This window comes from Martes martes, assembly GCF_963455335.1.
Source record: "Martes martes genome assembly, chromosome: 2".
Lineage (NCBI taxonomy): Eukaryota > Metazoa > Chordata > Mammalia > Carnivora > Mustelidae > Martes > Martes martes.
The window spans coordinates 39,996,448-40,014,863 of NC_137889.1; the positions used below are offsets into that span (position 1 = coordinate 39,996,448).

At 38.5% G+C, this 18,416-nt stretch overlaps 1 protein-coding gene across 1 annotated transcript in view; it reads left to right on the plus strand.

The window, feature by feature from the left end:
• PSD3 (pleckstrin and Sec7 domain containing 3) overlaps window positions 1-18,416 on the plus strand; it is a 536,900-nt gene that overhangs the window by 443,795 nt on the left and 74,689 nt on the right. The window contains exon 12 of the mRNA XM_080796195.1: window positions 14,069-14,139. Coding sequence (XP_080652321.1) covers window positions 14,069-14,139 — 71 coding nt within the window. The remainder of the gene's footprint in view (window positions 1-14,068; window positions 14,140-18,416) is intronic.

Sequence of the window (18,416 nt, forward strand, 5' to 3'; positions counted from 1 at the left end):
GCATCTGTCATTTCTTGACTTGTTAATTTTAGCCATTCTGACTGGTGTGAGGTGGTATCTCATTGTGGTTTTGATTTGTATTTCCCTGATGCCGAGTGATGTGGAGCATTTTTTCATGTGTCTGTTGGCCATCTGGATGTCTTCTCTGCAGAAATGTCTGTTCATGTCCTCTGCCCATTTCTTGACTGGATTATTTGTTCTTTGGGTGTTGAGATTGCTAAGCTCTTTATAGATTTTGGATACTAGCCCTTTATCTGATATGTCGTTTGCAAATATCTTCTCCCATTCTGTCAGTTGTCTTTTGGTTTTGTTAACTGTTTCCTTTGCTGTGCAAAAGCTTTTGATCTTGATGAAATCCCAATAGTTCATTTTTGCCCTTGCTTCTGTTGCCTTTGGCGATGTTCCTAGGAAGAAGTTGCTGCGGCTGAGGTCAAAGAGGTTGCTGCCTGCGTTCTCCTCAAGGATTTTGATAGATTCCTTTCTCACACTGAGGTCCTTCATCCATTTTGAGTCTATTTTCGTGTGTGGTGTAAGGAAATAGTCCAGTTTCATTTTTCTGCATGTGGCTGTCCAGTTTTCCCAGCACCATTTGTTGTAGAGGCTATCTTTTTTCCATTGGACATTCCTTCCTGCTTTGTCGAAGATTAGTTGACCATAGAGTTGAGGGTCTATTTCTGGGCTCTCTATTCTGTTCCATTGATCTATGTGTCTGTTTTTGTGCCAGTACCATACTGTCTTGATGATGACAGCTTTGTAATAGAGCTTGAAATCTGGAATTGTGATGCCACCAACTTTGCTTTCTTTTTCAACATTCCTGTGGCTATTATCTCTCCTTCTATTTTCAATGATAGCCTGGCTGGATATAGTATTCTTGGCTGCATGTTTTTCTCATTTAGTGCTCTGAATATATCATGCCAGTTCTTTCTGGCCTGCCAGGTTTCTGTGGATAGGTTCGCTGCCAATCTAATGTTTTTACCCTTGTATGTAACAGACTTCTTTTCCCGGGCCGCTTTCAGGATTTTCTCTTTGTCGCTAAGACTTGTAAATTTTACTATCAGGTGACGAGGTGTGGACCTATTTTTATTGATTTTGAGGGGCGTTCTTAACATCTCCTGGATTTTGATGTTTGTTCCTTTTGCCATATTAGGGAAATTCTCTCCAATAATTGTCTCCAGTATACCTTCTGCTCCCCTCTCTCTTTCTTCTTCTTCTGGAATCCCAATTATTCTAATGTTGTGTCTTCTTATGATGTCGCTTATCTCTTGAATTCTCTCCTCGTGGTCCAGTATTTGTCTCTCTTTTGCTCAGCTTCTTTATTCTCTGTCATTTGGTCTTCTATGTCATTAATTCTTTCTTCTGCCTCATTTATCCTAGCAGTAAGAGCTTCCATTTTTTATTGCACCTCATTACTAGCTTTTTTGATTCAACTGGGTTAGATTTTAGTTCTTTTATTTCTCCAGAAAGGGCTTTTATCTCTCCGGTGAGTGTTGCTGTAATATCTTCTATGCCTTTTTCGAGCCTGGCTAGAACCTTGAGAATCGTCATTCTGACCTCTAGATCTGTCATATTACCAATGTCCGTATTGATTAGGTCCCTAGACTTCGATCCTGCCTCTTGTTCTTTTTTTTTGTGGTGAGTTTTTCCGCCTTGTCATTTTGTCCAGATAAGATTTGCTTTCTCCTCCTCTAGAATTCCACTGTTCTTGGTGAGTGAAATTGGTCTTGGCTGGGTTTCTTGTTGATCTTCTGGGGGAGGGGCCTGTTTTAGTGATTCTCAAGTGTCTTTGCCCCTGGTGGAATTGCACCGCCCTTACCAGGGGCCAGGCTAAGTAATCCGCTCGGGTTCGCTTTCGGCAGCTTTTGTTCCCTGAGCGCTTTCCGTAGAGTTCCGGAGGACAGGAATGAAGATGGCGGCCTCCCAATCTCCGGCCTGGAGGAGCCGAGAGCTCGGGGTCCCGCTCCTCAGTGCACCCTCAAGGAAAAGCACCCAACCGTCCCCGCCTCCCTGGCCTCTGGTCGCGCCTGGAGGAAAGCGCTCAATTGCTTTCACCTGGAGAAAAGCGCCCGGTCGGTCGCTTCCGTCTCCGGGGCCTCGGGCCGCGCTCCGAGCCCACCCAGCCTTCGACCGGCTCAAGGTAACCCCCGAGCTGAGAGCTCACTCCTCGGCTTTGTCGCTGTAACCGGCTTCCCTGCTCTAATACCTGTGAGCCCTGCGATACTCAGACACCCCCAGTCCTTCTGTGACCCCGCGGGACCTGGGGTTACGCTGACCCCGTCTGGGCTTCCCCCCTGTTTAGCCTCTAGAACAATGTCCCTCAGTGGAGGAGACTTTTAAAAGTCCTGATTTAGTGCTCTGTTGCTGCGCTGCTTGCCGGGAGCTGGCTCCTCCCGCCGCGGTCTGTCTTCCCGTCGCTTTGGATTCACTTCTCCGCAGGTCCTACCTTTTAGAAAGTGATCAATTTTCTGTTTCTAGAATTGTTGCTCTTCTTCTCTTCGATTTTCCGTTGGATTTGTAGGTTTCGCAATGGTTAGATAAGCTATCTAGCTGATCTCCTGCTACCTGATGTCGTCTCAGCCTGCTACTAATCTGCCATCTTGACTCGGCTTCCAAGATCTCTTAACAATAGCCTTTACCTCATATACACATTAACCCTCAACAAAGCTTGTCTTAAACTGATGCTGGTCTGATAAGAACCATAAAATACTCCAAAGTGGCTGCACCAACTTGCATTCCCACCAACAGTGTAAGAGGGTTCTCCATTCTCCACATCCTCTCCAACACTTGTTGTTTACTGCCTTGGTAATTTTGGCCATTCTAACTGGTGTAAGAAACTGCTATAAGGTGGTGTAAGGTGGTATCTCAGTGAGGTTTTCATTTGAATCTCCCTGGTGGCTAATGATGATGGACAATTTTTTCAGGCCTCTGTTAGTCATTTTTATGTCTCATTGGAGAAGTGTCTGTTCATGTCTTCTTCACATTTTTTGATGTGATTATGGTTTTTGAGTGCTGAGTTTGAGGAGTTCTTTATAGATCTTGGATATCAGCCCTTTGTCTGTAGTGTCATTTGTGAATATCTTCTCCCATTCCATGGGTTGTCTCTTTGCATTGGTTGTTTCTTAAGTAACTTTTATTGAAAATAATTGATATGCCAAAGTGGCACATTTTGAGTGGCCTGCCCTTGGCCTTTACACTCTATGAAGTTTTAATAGTAGTTTTAGTAGTGCCCAAGGATATTTATGAAAGAAAATCAAGGATAACTATACAAGGATTACCCTTAACTTGCCTTAATGATTTGTAAGGCTGTCATTTATGAATCTGTCCAAATCCTTTATAAACCAGTCACAGAAAGCAAACTCTGCCTGCCTGTGTTGTACCTTCAGCCACCTTAGGGATGCCAGTGATGAAGTTTTAGAATATAGGTGAGGTTCAGTGGGGTGGAGTCCGGAGCAGATGACCAAGAGAGAATTCTTGAGACATCTTTGGTGCAAAATAGTGATTTATTAAAGATGGGGACAGGACCTGTGGGCAGAAACCTGCTGCCCCAGGTTGTGAAGGGTGGCAGGTTACATATGATGGGGTTGGGAGGTAAGGAAAAGGGAGGTTTCAATAGAACTTTCATATGCTAAAGAGGCCTGGAGGCCTTGACATTGTCAAGGTCATTTTTGCCTCTAGCAATGTATTAACATTAAGATAGGTGGGAGATTCTTAAAGAATGTCACATATGTCCCACTCAGGAGTGGGAGTGGGGGAAGGTTGCAGGGTGTCAGTTTCTGCTTTGTCCTCAGCCAGCCTTTTGTTCCCTAATCACCAAGGTGGCTCAGTCCACTGAGCATCCAACTGTTGATTTTGGTTCAGGTCATAACCCCAGGCCCCTGGGATAGAGCCCTTTGTTGGACTTCCCACTCAGCCAGTAATCTGCTTGTCTCCCATCTCCCTCTGCTCCTCCCCCTGCAACACATGCTCACTCATTCTCTCTAATAAATCTTTAAAAGAAAAAACACACACAAACACACACACACCTACCTCAGTGATGTAGAATTTAAGTTTGCCTCCTACCAAGCAAGGTAGGATACCTCTTCATCCTGTAAGGAAGATAATTTAAAAGTTTTGCCAAATTTTCCGATGTTGTCACTAGAGAAATAAAGCAGCTTTAAAAATGTCTTATGCCTTTTACAAATATGTCATAAATTCATGCCAGTTGTACTAGTATAGAAGAGCTTTTGCTGAGCACATCTTTGTTTCCAAGTTCAGGGAGGGTTTATTTTGGAATGCCCTCATTGGTATCGCATTATATTTTAAACCTCTTTGCCGGATAACAGAAGGAAATTGAAGGTGCTATGCAAAATTCTCATAGTCCCTTTGGTTCGAAACCTGGTAGGGTCTGCAGTGTTAGCCTTCAGGTGGTAACTCAAGAATTCTTTCTCATTAGTATGGATATGGCTTACTGACCTCTACTCTTTTGGGGGGAGGGGGTGGATGGTATTTTTGTCATTTTACTGGGGCAGTGGAAGAATGCTTTTTAAACCAACATACAGGAGAGATTAGGGTATTAAAAGAAAAAATAGACAATGGACATACTGTGTCTTTCTATACATATTAAGTCTTTCTCATATTAAACTTGAATAAAAGCCAAAAGTTGATGATCACGGAATCCAAAGTGAGCAGTGGCCAAAAACAGGATGAATCAGTTTTGATGTAGGAAAAAATTCTCTGCTTTATGAATAAAATAGAAAAATTGGAACAGTAAGATCTTAGCCACCATTTGTTCCCAGTTTATTTCAGAAGAAATTAAAGTTGAAGAGTATAGCATGCAAATGTAAACTTTTACATGAAGCCTATACCTTTTGGTGGATTAAAAAATGTATAGCTTTACTTTTTGGCATATATCCAGCAATACTCTTTACCTACTATTTTATTGCTCAGGAATATTTTCTGATTCCTCTTTCTTTATGAAAAAATGGTAACAATCTGTGCTTTCAGTCCCAGTTATGTATTTAACTGTTTTATGAAGATCAGTGGCAGTAATTGAAGCCAAGATATTGTTATTAAAGGCTTCTTCAAATGTATAATGAAGATGAGATGAGAACATTAACAAGAACTGTTTTGTAATACTGAAGATTTAATGAAAGTTCCGTTATCACCCATCTTTGGAACAACTGCCAGTTTCTCTTTTGCAGAAATGTATATTCTCTGTGTGTGTGTATGTGTGTGTGTGTGTGTGTGTGTGTGTGTGATAGAGAGAGAGGAGGGGGGAGAGAGAAAGATAGAATAATAAATATAAAAATTCCTTTGACTTTTTTGTTCCTTATTTTAACCTACAGTGGGCAGGAAACAGTCCCCTAGCCAGGGCTGATAGTCAAGGAATGTGGACTGGTTCAGTTGAACAGACTGTTTACCATGGCTGTCCCTTCAGTCCTTATTGGGCTCTATTTTCCCTGATCGGTCAGAGTCCATGCTAAGTCAGCTCTTAAATAGCTCGAATATAACTTTTATATCTCAGAGTTAACCAAGGTACTTGTCTTGGTCTTTCCCTGGTCTTTCCATGCATTTCCCAACTGATCTTCCCCTGCATATAAAGCAGAGCAAAAGTGTCCAGTACTGTGGGGAGCAAGTACTGCAGGTTAGATGGGATCTCAGATTCCATATCAGTAAAGTAGAGATTATAATATTTGCTTCCTCATAAAGTTGTAAGCTTTATTAATACACATTAAGTTTTGGAACAGTGCTTAAAACAGCATGTGGTATTACTTTTGCTATAATTAGTGCTGCTATTAGCATTGGTACCATGCAAAAACGTTGGGCTGGTCACATCTGAGAGGGCAGACAAGAGGGATCATGCCTCAGCTCTGAATTTCATGGCCATGAGCAAGGATACCTTTGAAAGTTCTAGAATTCAGTGAAATTAGAGAACATACCTAACTTGCATTCCTCTCCTATCCCAAAGAAGAAACAAATGAACAAACAAACAAAAAACCTCCAGCGAACAAAAGCCTGAAAAACCGGTTTCCTCAGAGCCCACCCCCTTGATGGTGACAGGAGGACTTAACTCAGGAAACAGTGCCTGAAAAACCACGCAGCAGGCCCCTCCCCCAGAAAACCAACAACAACAACAACAACAAAAAGACAAGAGAACAACCACCACTACTACATAGATACAACTTTTATTTTTAATTCGTTCCCACTATTCTGGTTCATTTTTTTTTTTATAGATAATTTTTTAACCTATTTACCATCACAGTGAGATGTCCAGTACATCAAATTCCATAATAACCTTTAAACCTGAACTTTTTGATACATATACCTGTGTTTTTCTTTTGCTTTTCTATTTTTTAATTTTTTAATTTAATTTAATTTTAGTTTAGTTTATTTTTATTTTTATTTTTTAATATTCATATAGAGTTAAACTTCAAGGTAATCCCTTTTCCCCAGTCTATGCTACCCCATAGGTAAACCAGTTTTTAATCCCCCTTTATCTTAGGAAAGTTGAGTCCTTTAACAAAGATATCAAGATACATCCAGGAAGAATCAAAATAACCTTCCTTGCCCACACTGAGAATTTATAACCACTCTCCCATCTTTTGACACCTAACTTGCTTACACCAAGCCCCATCTCCCTACACTATGGTGGATCTGCCCTTGCCAGTCATGCTTGCCTCAGTCCTGTGCTACAGTACCCCTCCCCCAGAAGAATGGTGCAAATCAAGCCGACACCACATCTCCTGATCTGTAGCCTCAGTCCTGATGATAGTGGCAGGTCTCCTTTTGCAAGCAGACCCATGCATACCTCTTAAAACGTGCACCACTTGGCTGAGGACCAAACACTGCCCACAAAAGGCAAAGAAGCCTCTGCACACAACTACACTGAAGGATAAAGCAGTCAGGACACAACAGCAGGGCACACAGAACACACATAGGAGATGCTCCTTAAGGCGTCAAGTCCTGTAGAGGAGGGTCACTGCACTCTAGGACATTATAAGACCTCTTCTTCATAAGGCCATTACCTTAAAGAGCAGGAAATGGAGATAACTTTCCTAACACATGGAAAAGATAGACAAAAATGAAGAGACAGAGGAGTATGTCCCAAACGAAACAACAGGATAAAACCACAGCAAGAGACCTAAGCAAAATGGAGATAAGCGGGGGCGCCTGGGTGGCTCAGTGGATTGAGTCTCTGCCTTCAGCTCAGGTCATGGTCTCAGGGTCCTGGGATCGAGCCCCACATAGGGCTCTCTGCTCGGCAGGAGCCTGCTTCCCCTTCTCTCTCCTCTCTGCCTACTTGTGATTTCTGTCTGTCAAATAAATAAATAAAATATTTAAAAAAAAAATGGAGATAGGTGATATGCCCGATAGAGAACTTCAAGTAATGATCATAAATATACTCACTGGACTTGAAAAAAGAAAAGGACATCAGTGATTCCCTGAACAAAGATTAAAAAAAGAAGCAGCCAAGACAATAAATGAAATTAAAAGTACACTTGATAGAATAAATAGCAAGTTAGAGGACTCAGAGGCACAAATTAATAACCTGGAAGACAGAGAAATGGGAAGTAATCAAGCTGAACAAAGAGAGAGGAAAAATTATGAAAAATGAGAATAGATTTAGGGAACTCAGCAGTTACATCAAGCACAATAACATTTACATTTTAGGGATCACAGAGGAAGAAGAGAAAGAGAAGGGGGCAGAAAATTTATTTGAAGAAGTAGCTGAAAACTCCCCTAATCTGAAGAAGAGATCCATATCCAGGAGGCACAGAGATTACCCCAACAAAATCAATGCAAGGAGGTCCACACCAAGACACATAGTAATTAAAATGGCAAATAGTGGTAGAGAAAAAAAACTTTTAAAGCACCAAGAGAAAAGAAGACATTTCTTATAAGGGAAACCTGATAAGCAATCAGTGGTTTTTCAGCAGAAACTATACAGGCCAGAAGACAGTGGCATGATATATTCAAAGTGCTGTAAGGGAAAAATCTTCAGCCAAGAATACTCTATCCAGCAAGACTCTCATTCAGAACAGAGTGACAGACAAATGGATGAAGAAGATGTGGTGTATATGTATGTATACAATGGAATACTACTCAGCCATCAGTGATTTCATCAAAATGAAATCTTGCCATTTGCAATGACATGGATGGAACTAAAGAGGACTATGCTAAGCAAAAGAAGTCAATCACAGAAAGACAGTTATCATATTATCTCATGTGGAATTTAAGAAACAAAACAGGATCATAGTGGAAGGGAGGGAAGATGAAATCAGAGAGGGAGACAAACTGTAAGAGACTTAACTATAGGAAATAAACAGGGTTGCTGGAGGGGAGGGAGATGAGGGGATGGGGTAACTGGGGTTGGACCTTCAGGGGGGTGCAAGATGTAGTGAGCCTGGGTATTATATAAGACTGATGAATCACTGAACTCTGTGTCTGAAATTAATAATACATTATATGTTAATTAGTTGAATTTAAAATTTTTTAAAAAGAACAGAATGACAGATAAATTTTCTCAGAAAAATGAAAAAATAAAGTAGTTCATGACAACTAAACCAACCCTATAAGAAATATTAAAAGGGATCCTTTGAGTGGAAAGGAAAGGAAAGGCCATAGTAAGAGTAGGAGAAGTAGGAAACACAAAAGCAGTAAAAGTAAGTATATCTGTAAAAACCAGCCAAGGGATTCACAAAATAAAAGGATGTAAAATACAATACCATATACCTAAAACATGAGGATGAGAGGAGTAAAGAATGGGTTCCAACTTAAGCAACTGTCAGCATAGCATGGACTGCTATATGCAGAAGATATTACATATAAGCCAGTGGTAGCCACAAATCAAAAACCAGTAATATATAAGCAAAGAATAACAAGAAAGAGATCCAAGTATTTCACTAAAGAAAGCCAGCAAACCATGAAAGAGAGCAAGAGAAGAAACGATAGGAGAAAAACTACAAGAATAACCACAAAGTAAGTAACAAAATGGCAATAACACATCTATCGGTAATTATTTTCAATATAAATGTACAAAACACTCTAATGAATAGGACATAGGGTGTAAAACTATAATATGATATCACCTCACACCTGTCAAAATGGCTAAAATCAACAACATAAGAAACAACAGTTGTTGGCAAGGATGTGGAGAAAAAGGAACCTTCCTGCACTGTTAGCCAGAATGCAGACAGGTGCACCCATTGTGAAAAATACTATTGAGCTTCCTCTAAAAATTAAAGATAGAAATACCCTATAATCTATGAACACAGTATAAGGTATTTACCCAAAACATGTAACAACACTAATTCAATGAGATACATGCCCCCTATGTTGATTGCAGCATTATTTACAATAGCCAAACTACAGAAGCAGCCCAAGTGTTCATCAACAGATTAGTTGATAGAGAAGGTGTGGTATATATATGCAATGAAGTATTATTCAGCCATAAAAAGAATTAAATCCTGCGATATGCAACAACATGGGTGGAGGTAGAGTGTATAATGCTAAGCAAAATAAACCAGTCAGAGAAAGACAAATACCACATGATTTCACTCACATGTGCCATTTAAGAAACAAAACAATTATTAAAGGAAAAAAGAGAGAAACCAAGGAACAATATTCTTAACTATAGAGAACAAACTGATGATTACTAGACAGGGGGTGGGGTGCTTCAATAGGGGAAACAGGGCAAGGGGATTAAAGAGTATTTATGATGATATGTGAAGAAGAGTTAACACCTGTTTTTTTCAAATTATTCCCCAAAAAATAGATGAAGAAGGAAAGCTTCCAGATTCATTCTTTGAGACCAGCATTAGCGTAAGAAAACCAGATGAAGATACCACAAAAAACAAAACAAAACAAAACAAAACTACTGGCCAGTATCTCTGATGAACATAGATGCAGAAATCCTCAAGAGAATAGTAGTAAACCAAGTCCAACAATACATTAAAAAAATCATTCAACAAGATCAAGTAGGATTTATTCCCAGGATTGAAGGATGGTTCAATATTTGCAAATCAATCAATGAGATATATCATAGCAATTAGAGAAAGGATAAATTTCATATTGTCATCTAAATAGATGCATCAAAAGCATTTGACAAAGTATAACATCCATTCATGATTTTTTAAAAAAGGCCCTCAGCAAGATAAGTTTAGAGGGAACATACCTCAATATACAAAGGCCTTATATGAAAATCCCACATCATACTCAATGGGAAAAAACAGAACATTTCCCCTATGTAAGGAACAAGACAAGGATGTCCACTCTCACCAGTTTTATTCAACAAAGGCTGAAAGTCCTAGCCACAGCAGTCAGACAACGAAAAGAAATAAAAGGCTTTCAGTATTTGCAGACAACATAATACTACATAGAAAACCCTGAAGACTCCACCCAAAAGCTACTAGAACTGATAAATTCAGTATAGTTGCAGGATACAAAAATCAGTGTACAGAAATCTGTTGCATTTCTATACACTGTTGATAAAGCAGCAGAAAGTAATTAACAATCCCACTTACAACTGCACCAAAAATAATAAAACACCTAGGAATAAATGTAACTAAAGAAGTAAAAGAAATCAAAGACCACACAAAGAAATGGAAAGACCTTCCATGCTCTTGGATTGAAAGAACAAATATCTACAGATTTAATGCAAATCCCTATCAAAATACCAACAGCATTTTTCACAGAACTGGGTCAGACAATCCTAAAATTGGTATGGAACCACAAAAGACCCTGAATAGCCAAAGCAATCTTAAAAAGAAAAGGTGGAGGCATCACAATTCCAGACTTCAAGTTACATTGCAGAACTGATAATGAAAACAGTGTGGTACTGGCACAAAAATAGACACATAGATTAATAGAAATGAATAGAGTACACAGAAATAAACACACAACTACATGATCAATTAATCTCTGAAAAAGGAGGAAAGAATGTGCAATGGGAAAAAGTCTGTTCAAATGGTGTTGGGAAAACTGGATAGCAACATGCAAAAGAATGAAACTGGCCCATTTTTTTACTACACACAAAAATAAAGGCAAAATGGCTTGAAGACCTAAATGTGAGACCTGAAACCATAAAAATCCTAGAAGAGGGCACAGGCAGTAACTTCTTTGACATCATCTATAATAAAATTTTTCTAGATATTTCTCCTGAGGTAAGGGAAATAAAAGGAAAAATGAACAATTGGGACTACTAAATTAAAAGTATCCGCACAACAAAGAAAACTCTCAACAAAACTAAAAGGCAGCCTAGGGAATGGGAGAAGAAATTTGCAAATGACCTATCTGTTAAAGGGTTAGTATCCAAAATATGCAAAGAACTTATTCAACACCCAAAATACAAATAGCCCAATTAAAAAATGGGCAAAAGATATGAACAGACATTTCTCCCAAGGACATCCAGATGGCTAATAGACACATGAAAAGATGCTCAACATCAGTCATTATCAGGGAAATACAAATCAAAACCACCATGAGATACCACCTCACACCTGTCGGAATGGCTCAAGTCAAAAATTCAAGAACAAGTGTTGGCAAGTATGTGGAGAGAAAGGGACCATCATGCACTGTTGGTGAGAATGCAAACTGGTGCAGCCACTGTGGAAACAGTATGGGGGTTTCTTTAAAAACTAAAAATAGAACTACCCTAAATATCCAGTAATTGCACTGCTGGATATTTACCCAAAAAATACAAAAACACTAAGTCAGAGGCACATATGCATCCCCATGTTTATTGCAGCATTATTTACAATTTCCAAATTATGGAAGCAGCCCAGGTGTCCTTCAGTAGAGGAAGGGATAAAGAAATGGTGGGTGTGTGTGTGTGTGTGTGTGTGTGTGTGTGTGTGTGTGTGTATTACTCATCCATGAAAAAAGAATGAAACCTTGACATTTGCAACAACATGGATGGATCAGAGAATGTGATGCTAAGCAAAATAAGTCAGTCAGAGAAAGAGAAATACCATATGATTTCACTCACATGTGGAATTTAAGAAACAAATGAACAAAGGAAAAAGGAAGAAACGAAGAAACAGACTCTTAAATATAAGGAACTAACTGATGGTTACCAGAGATGATTTGGGTGGGGGCAATGGGTAAAATAGGTGATGGGGATTAAAGGTGTTGGGAAAAAGCAAAAACTAAATAAATAAATAAAAATAAGAGAAAAACAAGAAAGAAAAGGGATTTCTCTAAATTATTTTCCACCATTAGCTAGTGATTTGCCTTAACTTAGGTAAATTATCCATATTTTTAAATAAAGCATCTGAAGTTTTGAAAAGTTGGTGGATTGGCCAGGAGTTACTCAGGGGTTTTGGGTGAGATGGTTTTAAAACAAGTCTAGAAACCAGCTGGTCTGTTTCTAGTCAGGTACCTTCAGCACACCGTGCTGCCTTTGGTCCTGCTCTGCCATGGCTCGTGCAGCCTGTGGTCACTTCTGTGTGCACCATTCTCACATCAACCATATCGATTTTGACACCTATTGAACAGTATAGTCAACATTTATGTTATACACACACACACAATGATCTGTGGCTCTCTTTATAAAGGAGGTGATGGTGTACTGTTGATCATTTATTTTTGAGTATGTACTTTCAAACCTTGCATAGTGAAAACAGATGGGATGATTTTTTTTTTTTTTAATTTTCCCTGGAAACCTGCAGAGCGGATGTTTTGAGTCCTTTTTTGCCAGGTGGATATATCAGTATGGTGTTGGCAGGGGCACCTGTGTTCTGTAGGTGGATATTCACACAATTCCCAACCCTAAGAATTCTTGAGCCTTCAGTCAAAGGAGATTTAAAGGATTTTCTTAAGAAGATACATTTCCTAATTTAATTAGGTATCCAAGTTAAGACAACATAAAGGCAGCCAAATGGTTGATGGAGGAATAAGAACAAGTGGTCCTCTCTACTTATTTGGATAGACATGTTTAGAAAAATGGCATACAGGGGTGCCTGGGTGGCTCAGTCATTAAGCGTCTGCCTTCAGCTCAGGTCATGATCCCAAGGTCCTGGGATCGAGCCCTGCCTTGGGCTCTCTGCTCAGCAGGAAGCCTGCTTCTCCCTCTCCCACTTCCCCTGCTTGTGTTCGCTCTTGCTGTCTCTTTCTCTGTCAAATAAGTAAATAAAATCTTTAAAGAAAAAAAAAGAAAAAGAAAAATGGCATTCAGATAATAACATTTTCTAGTTACATTATTTTAATTGGATTAAGATTAGATAATAAACTGTTTTTGCTAATCTGTGCTTTTGTTTTAGGATAGTCTATAAAGTATACATAAGTCAGTTGAGAAATTCTACTTTTTACTCCAAGAAAATATAAACAAAAATAATATAAGGACTTCTGAAAGAAAATTAATTTGGAGAATTTTTATAAGGGTACCTAATGTCTGCCTTACACAGTGCTAGGTACTGTGAATTATAGAAATGAAGGGTACCTGCTCTCACTTCATTCATAATCCCCTGAAAAGTGACACTTTAACAAAAATATTGTTACAGTGTGGCAAGATCTGCAACTGAGTTACCACAGGTTGCCATAGGAATAATAATATCTAAAGTTATAATCCAGTTGGTGGGTGTTGAGGGGAAATGCCAAGAGGAGTTCTTTTATATTCTGAGATTTTAATGATTTCTAGAAACTTAGAAGAGCTATAGATGATCTGGTACATGAGCCTTTTAAGCTTTCCCTTAGATTAATATATACTTCCAAAATGCCTCTTTGCTTTCCCAGTCCTTAAGTCATGTCTATAGGGCCATGCTTCCTGGGTTCAGATTCTTGCTTCTCTACCTTCCTAGTTGTGTGACCATGAGTGGGTTACTTTCTGTGCTTCAGTTTTATAAAAAGAGAAGAGTCATAGTACCTGTCTCACAGGATTATTGGGAAGATTAAGTGAGATAGTACATGGAAGACATTTTTGGAATACTGCCTGTTTTTGTTAAAATCTCAAGAAAATTTTAGTTCTCATTATTATTAATTTTGGAAGTTAATAAACCAGGGACATTGAAACACAATCACCATGTTGATCATTTTGATTCTTTCTAAAATGCTGTTTTCTGTCAAATAAAATTTTCCATTTTTTCCCCCTTTCTAGCTCCAAGAGGAAAGCGAGGATGGAAAACTTTTTATGCTGTACTAAAAGGAACAGTTCTTTACTTGCAAAAGGTAAAATGTAAATTAAAAATGAAGCCCATAACACTTTATGAAATAATTTGACAAGGTACCCAGAAAATATTTACTTTGTACAAAGAGCCTACATCGAACACCCAAAAAATTACTTAATTGATATCTAAATTCTTTGTTCATTTTTTTGTTGTTGTTTCTGGTTAAAGATTATTTTAGAAATTATATATATGTAATTATATATATTATATAAAGTATTTTATACACAAAATATTTGATGATGTATATGTTATAGTATATATTAAATATAAATGTGTGTGTGTCTGTGTGTGTGTTTGTGTATGTGATCAGAGCTCTGTTCCATTTGTGTTCAGTTAGAAATTTTGAATATGGTTTGATAAGTCAGACTGCAAATGGTCTATGTAGTTACAGTCCTGTGGCAGCACTTGTTTCTTGGTTATTTATACTATAGATTAGTTAGATCCTTCATTTATCTCTTTCACTAATACTATGTAATAGAATATCTTTATTTAATTATTTACCTTCATTTAAATCTTACCTAAATCTAGAAACACTTCAGTCAAGTCCTGAAGCATTGGTACTTAATATAATCTAAATTAGCTGGGAAAGTTTTTAACCAGACCATTTCCTGCCTGAATCCTTTCTTCTAAATCCCAGAATCTGGAAATCTGTTTGGGATCAAGTTTGTACATTCTGGCCTTTGAAAAGTAACCCCTGGAGCTTCTACCTCCCTAGCTCTGTGTGTGTGGACATGAGAAATTTGTGTGTTGACTGGAAAGAGGTCCACCCCTTCCCAGGGCCAAACAGGATTCCAGCTCTGTGAAGGGCTGCTTGGAATTCAGGCAAATAGACAGCAAGGCAATAACAACACTGCCCTCAATGATGACTGATAGGAAAAGTCACTTTTTAAACGGTGATCAAAAACACACAACCCTCAATTTTTAACTGCGTAGTAGATAGTATTAACTATCAGCACAGTGTTGTACAATAGATCTCTAGAAATTTTCCATTTTGCATGACAAATACCAAGTAAACAGCAGTTCTCCCTACCCCTCTCCCCAACCCCGGGCAACCACTGTTCTACCTTCTGTTTCTGAGTATGGCTATTTCATGTAAGTGCAAACACATAGTATTTGTCCTTCAATGACTGGCTGATTTCATTTAACATAATATGATGAAGGTTCATCCATGTTGTAGTCTATGACAGAATTCCCTTCTTTTTTTAATGGCTAAATAATAGTCTATTTTTTACTTCATTTTCTTTCTTCATTCATTCATGCATCGATTTTTATGTTGTTTCCACTTCTTGGTCATTGTAAATAATACTGAAGTAAACATGGAGTGCAAATCTCTTTTTGATATCCTGATTCAATTACCTCTGATAAAGGTAACACAGAAGTGAGGTCACTGGATCATATGGTAGTTCTACTTATTTCGTAAAGAATATCTATTCTGTTTTCCATAGTGGCTGAATTATTTTCAGTTCCCACCAACTGGAGTTCTAATTTCTCCACGTGCATGTTAGCACTTCTTATCCTCTGTTTTTTTGTTTCGTTTTGTTTTTAATAATGGCCATCCTAATAAGTATGAGGCGATATCTCGTTGTAATTTTGATTTACATTTTCCTGATGATTTGTGATGTCAAGCATCTTTTCACATATCAGTTGGCCATATGAATGTTGTCTTTGTAGAAATGTCTCTCCAAGTCCTTCGCCCATAATTTATTCAGATGATTTGTTGTTTTTCTTTTGTTTTGTTTTTTGCTACTGAGTTATACGACTTTCTTACATATTTTGATGTTAACTCCTTATCATATGTATGGTTTTCAGATATTTTCTCCCATTCTGTAGGTAGCCTTTTCAATCCCTTGTTTCCATTGCTATACAGAAGATTTTTATTTTGGTGTAGTCGCACTTGTTTATTTTTGCTTCTATTGCCTGTGCTTTTGGAATCACATCCAAGAAATCATTGCCAGTGTCAATGCCAACAAACTTTTCAGTTGTTTTCTTCTAGTTTTACAGTGTCAAGTCTACATTTGAGCCTTTAATCTATTTTGAATTAACTTTTGGTTAGGGTATAAGGATGAAATGTCATTCTTTCATATGTGGATACCCATTTTCCTAGTACTATTTGTTAAAGGAATTATCTTTTCCCCCTTGTATACTGTTGGCACTATGTTAGAAATCAGTTTACTGTATACACATAGGATTATTTTTGGGTTCTCTTCTCTGTTAAGTTTGTCTGTATGTCTGTCCTTATGCCAATACTATAATGTTTTAATTACTGTAGCTTTGTAATATATTTTGAAATCAGGAAATGTGAGGCCTCTAAATTTGTTCTTTCTCAAGATTGTTTTGAGTATTCAGGATCCTTTCTAGTTCCATATGAATCTCAGGGTGGGTTTTCTATTTCTATAAAAAATGCATTGGGATTTTGTTAAGTATATTGAATCTGTAGGTGACTTTGAGGAATATGAACAGTTTTTAAATTTTTTTTTTTTATTTTTAAATTTTTACAAACAGGGGTACAGATCTGTGAATCGCCAGGTTTGCACACTTCACAGCACTCACCATAGCACATACCCTCCCCGATATCCATTGCCCCACTACCCTCTCCCTACCCCACTACACCGGGCCCCCCTCAGTTTGTTTTGTGACGTTAAGAGTCTCTTATGGTTTGTCTCCCTCCCGATCCCATCTTGTTTCATTTATTCTTTTCCTGTCCCCCAAACCCCCCATGTTGCCTCTCCACTTCCTCATAAAAGGGAGATCATATTATAGTTGTCTTTCTCTGATTGACTTATTTTGATAAACACAATACCCTCTAGTTCCAACCACGTCGTCACAAATGGCAGGATTTCATTTCTTATGATGGCTGCATAGTATTCCATTGTATACATACCCCACATCTTCTTTATCCCTTCATCTGTTGATGGACATCTAGGTTCTTTCCATAGTTTGGCTATTGTGGATATTGCTGCTATAAATATTCAGGTGCACCTGCCCCTTCGGATCACTACATTTGTATCTTTAGGGTAAATACCCAGTAGTGCAATTGCAGGGTCGTAAGGTAGCTCTATTTTCAACTTTTTGAGGAACCTCCTTGCTGTTTTCCAGAGTGGTTGCACCAGCTTGTGTTCCCAACAACACTGTAGGAGGGCTCCCCTTTCTCTGCATCCTTGACAGCATCTGTCATTTCCTGACTTGTTCATTTTAGCCATTCTGACTGGTGTGAGGTGGTATCTCATTGTGGTTTTGATTAGTATTTCCCTGATGCTGAGTGATGCGGAGCACTTTTTCATGTGTCTGTTGACCATCTGGATGTCTTCTTTGCAGAAATGTCTGTTCATGTCCTCTGCCCATTTCTTGATTGGATTATTTGTTCTTTGAGTGTCGAGTGTGCTAAGCTCTTTATAGTTTTTGGATACTAGCCCTTTATCTGATATGTCGTTTGCAAATATCTTCTCCCATTCTGTCAGTTGTCTTTTGGTTTTGTTAACTGTTTCCTTTGCTGTGCAAAAACTTTTGATATTGATGAAGTCCCAATAGTTCATTTTGCTTCTGTTGCCTTTGGCGATGTTCCTAGGAAGAAGTTGCTGCGGCTGAGGTCAAAGAGGTTGCTGCCTGTGTCCTCCTCAAGGGTTTTGATGGATTCCTTTCTCACATTGAGGTCCTTCATCCATTTTGAGTCTATTTTCGTGTGTGGTGTAAGGAAATAGTCCAGTTTCATTTTTCTGCATGTGGCTGTCCAATTTTCCCAACACCATTTGTCTTTTTTCCATTGGACATTCCTTCCTGCTTTGTCGAAGATTAGTTGACCATAGAGTTGAGGGTCTATTTCTGGGCTCTCTATTCTGTTCCATTGATCTATGTGTCTGTTTTTGTGCTGGTACCATACTGTCTGGATGATGACAGCTTTGTAATAGAGCTTGAAGTCTGGAATTGTGATGCCACCAACCTTGGCTTTCTTTTTCAATATTCCTCTGGCTATTCGAGGTCTTTTCTGGTTCCATACAAATTTTAGGATTCTTTGTTCCATTTCTTTGAAAAAAATGGATGTGATTTTGATAGGGATTGCATTAAATGTGTAGATTGCTTTAGGTAGCATAGACATTTTCACAATATTTGTTCTTCCAATCCATGAGCAGGGAACATTTTTCCTTTTCTTTGTGTCTTCCTCAATTTCTTTCATGAGTACTTTACAGTTTTCTGAGTACAGATTCTTTGCCTCTTTGGTTAGGTTTATTCATAGGTATTAGGGTTTTGGGTGCAATTTCTCTTCTTCTGTCTTGTGTTGGT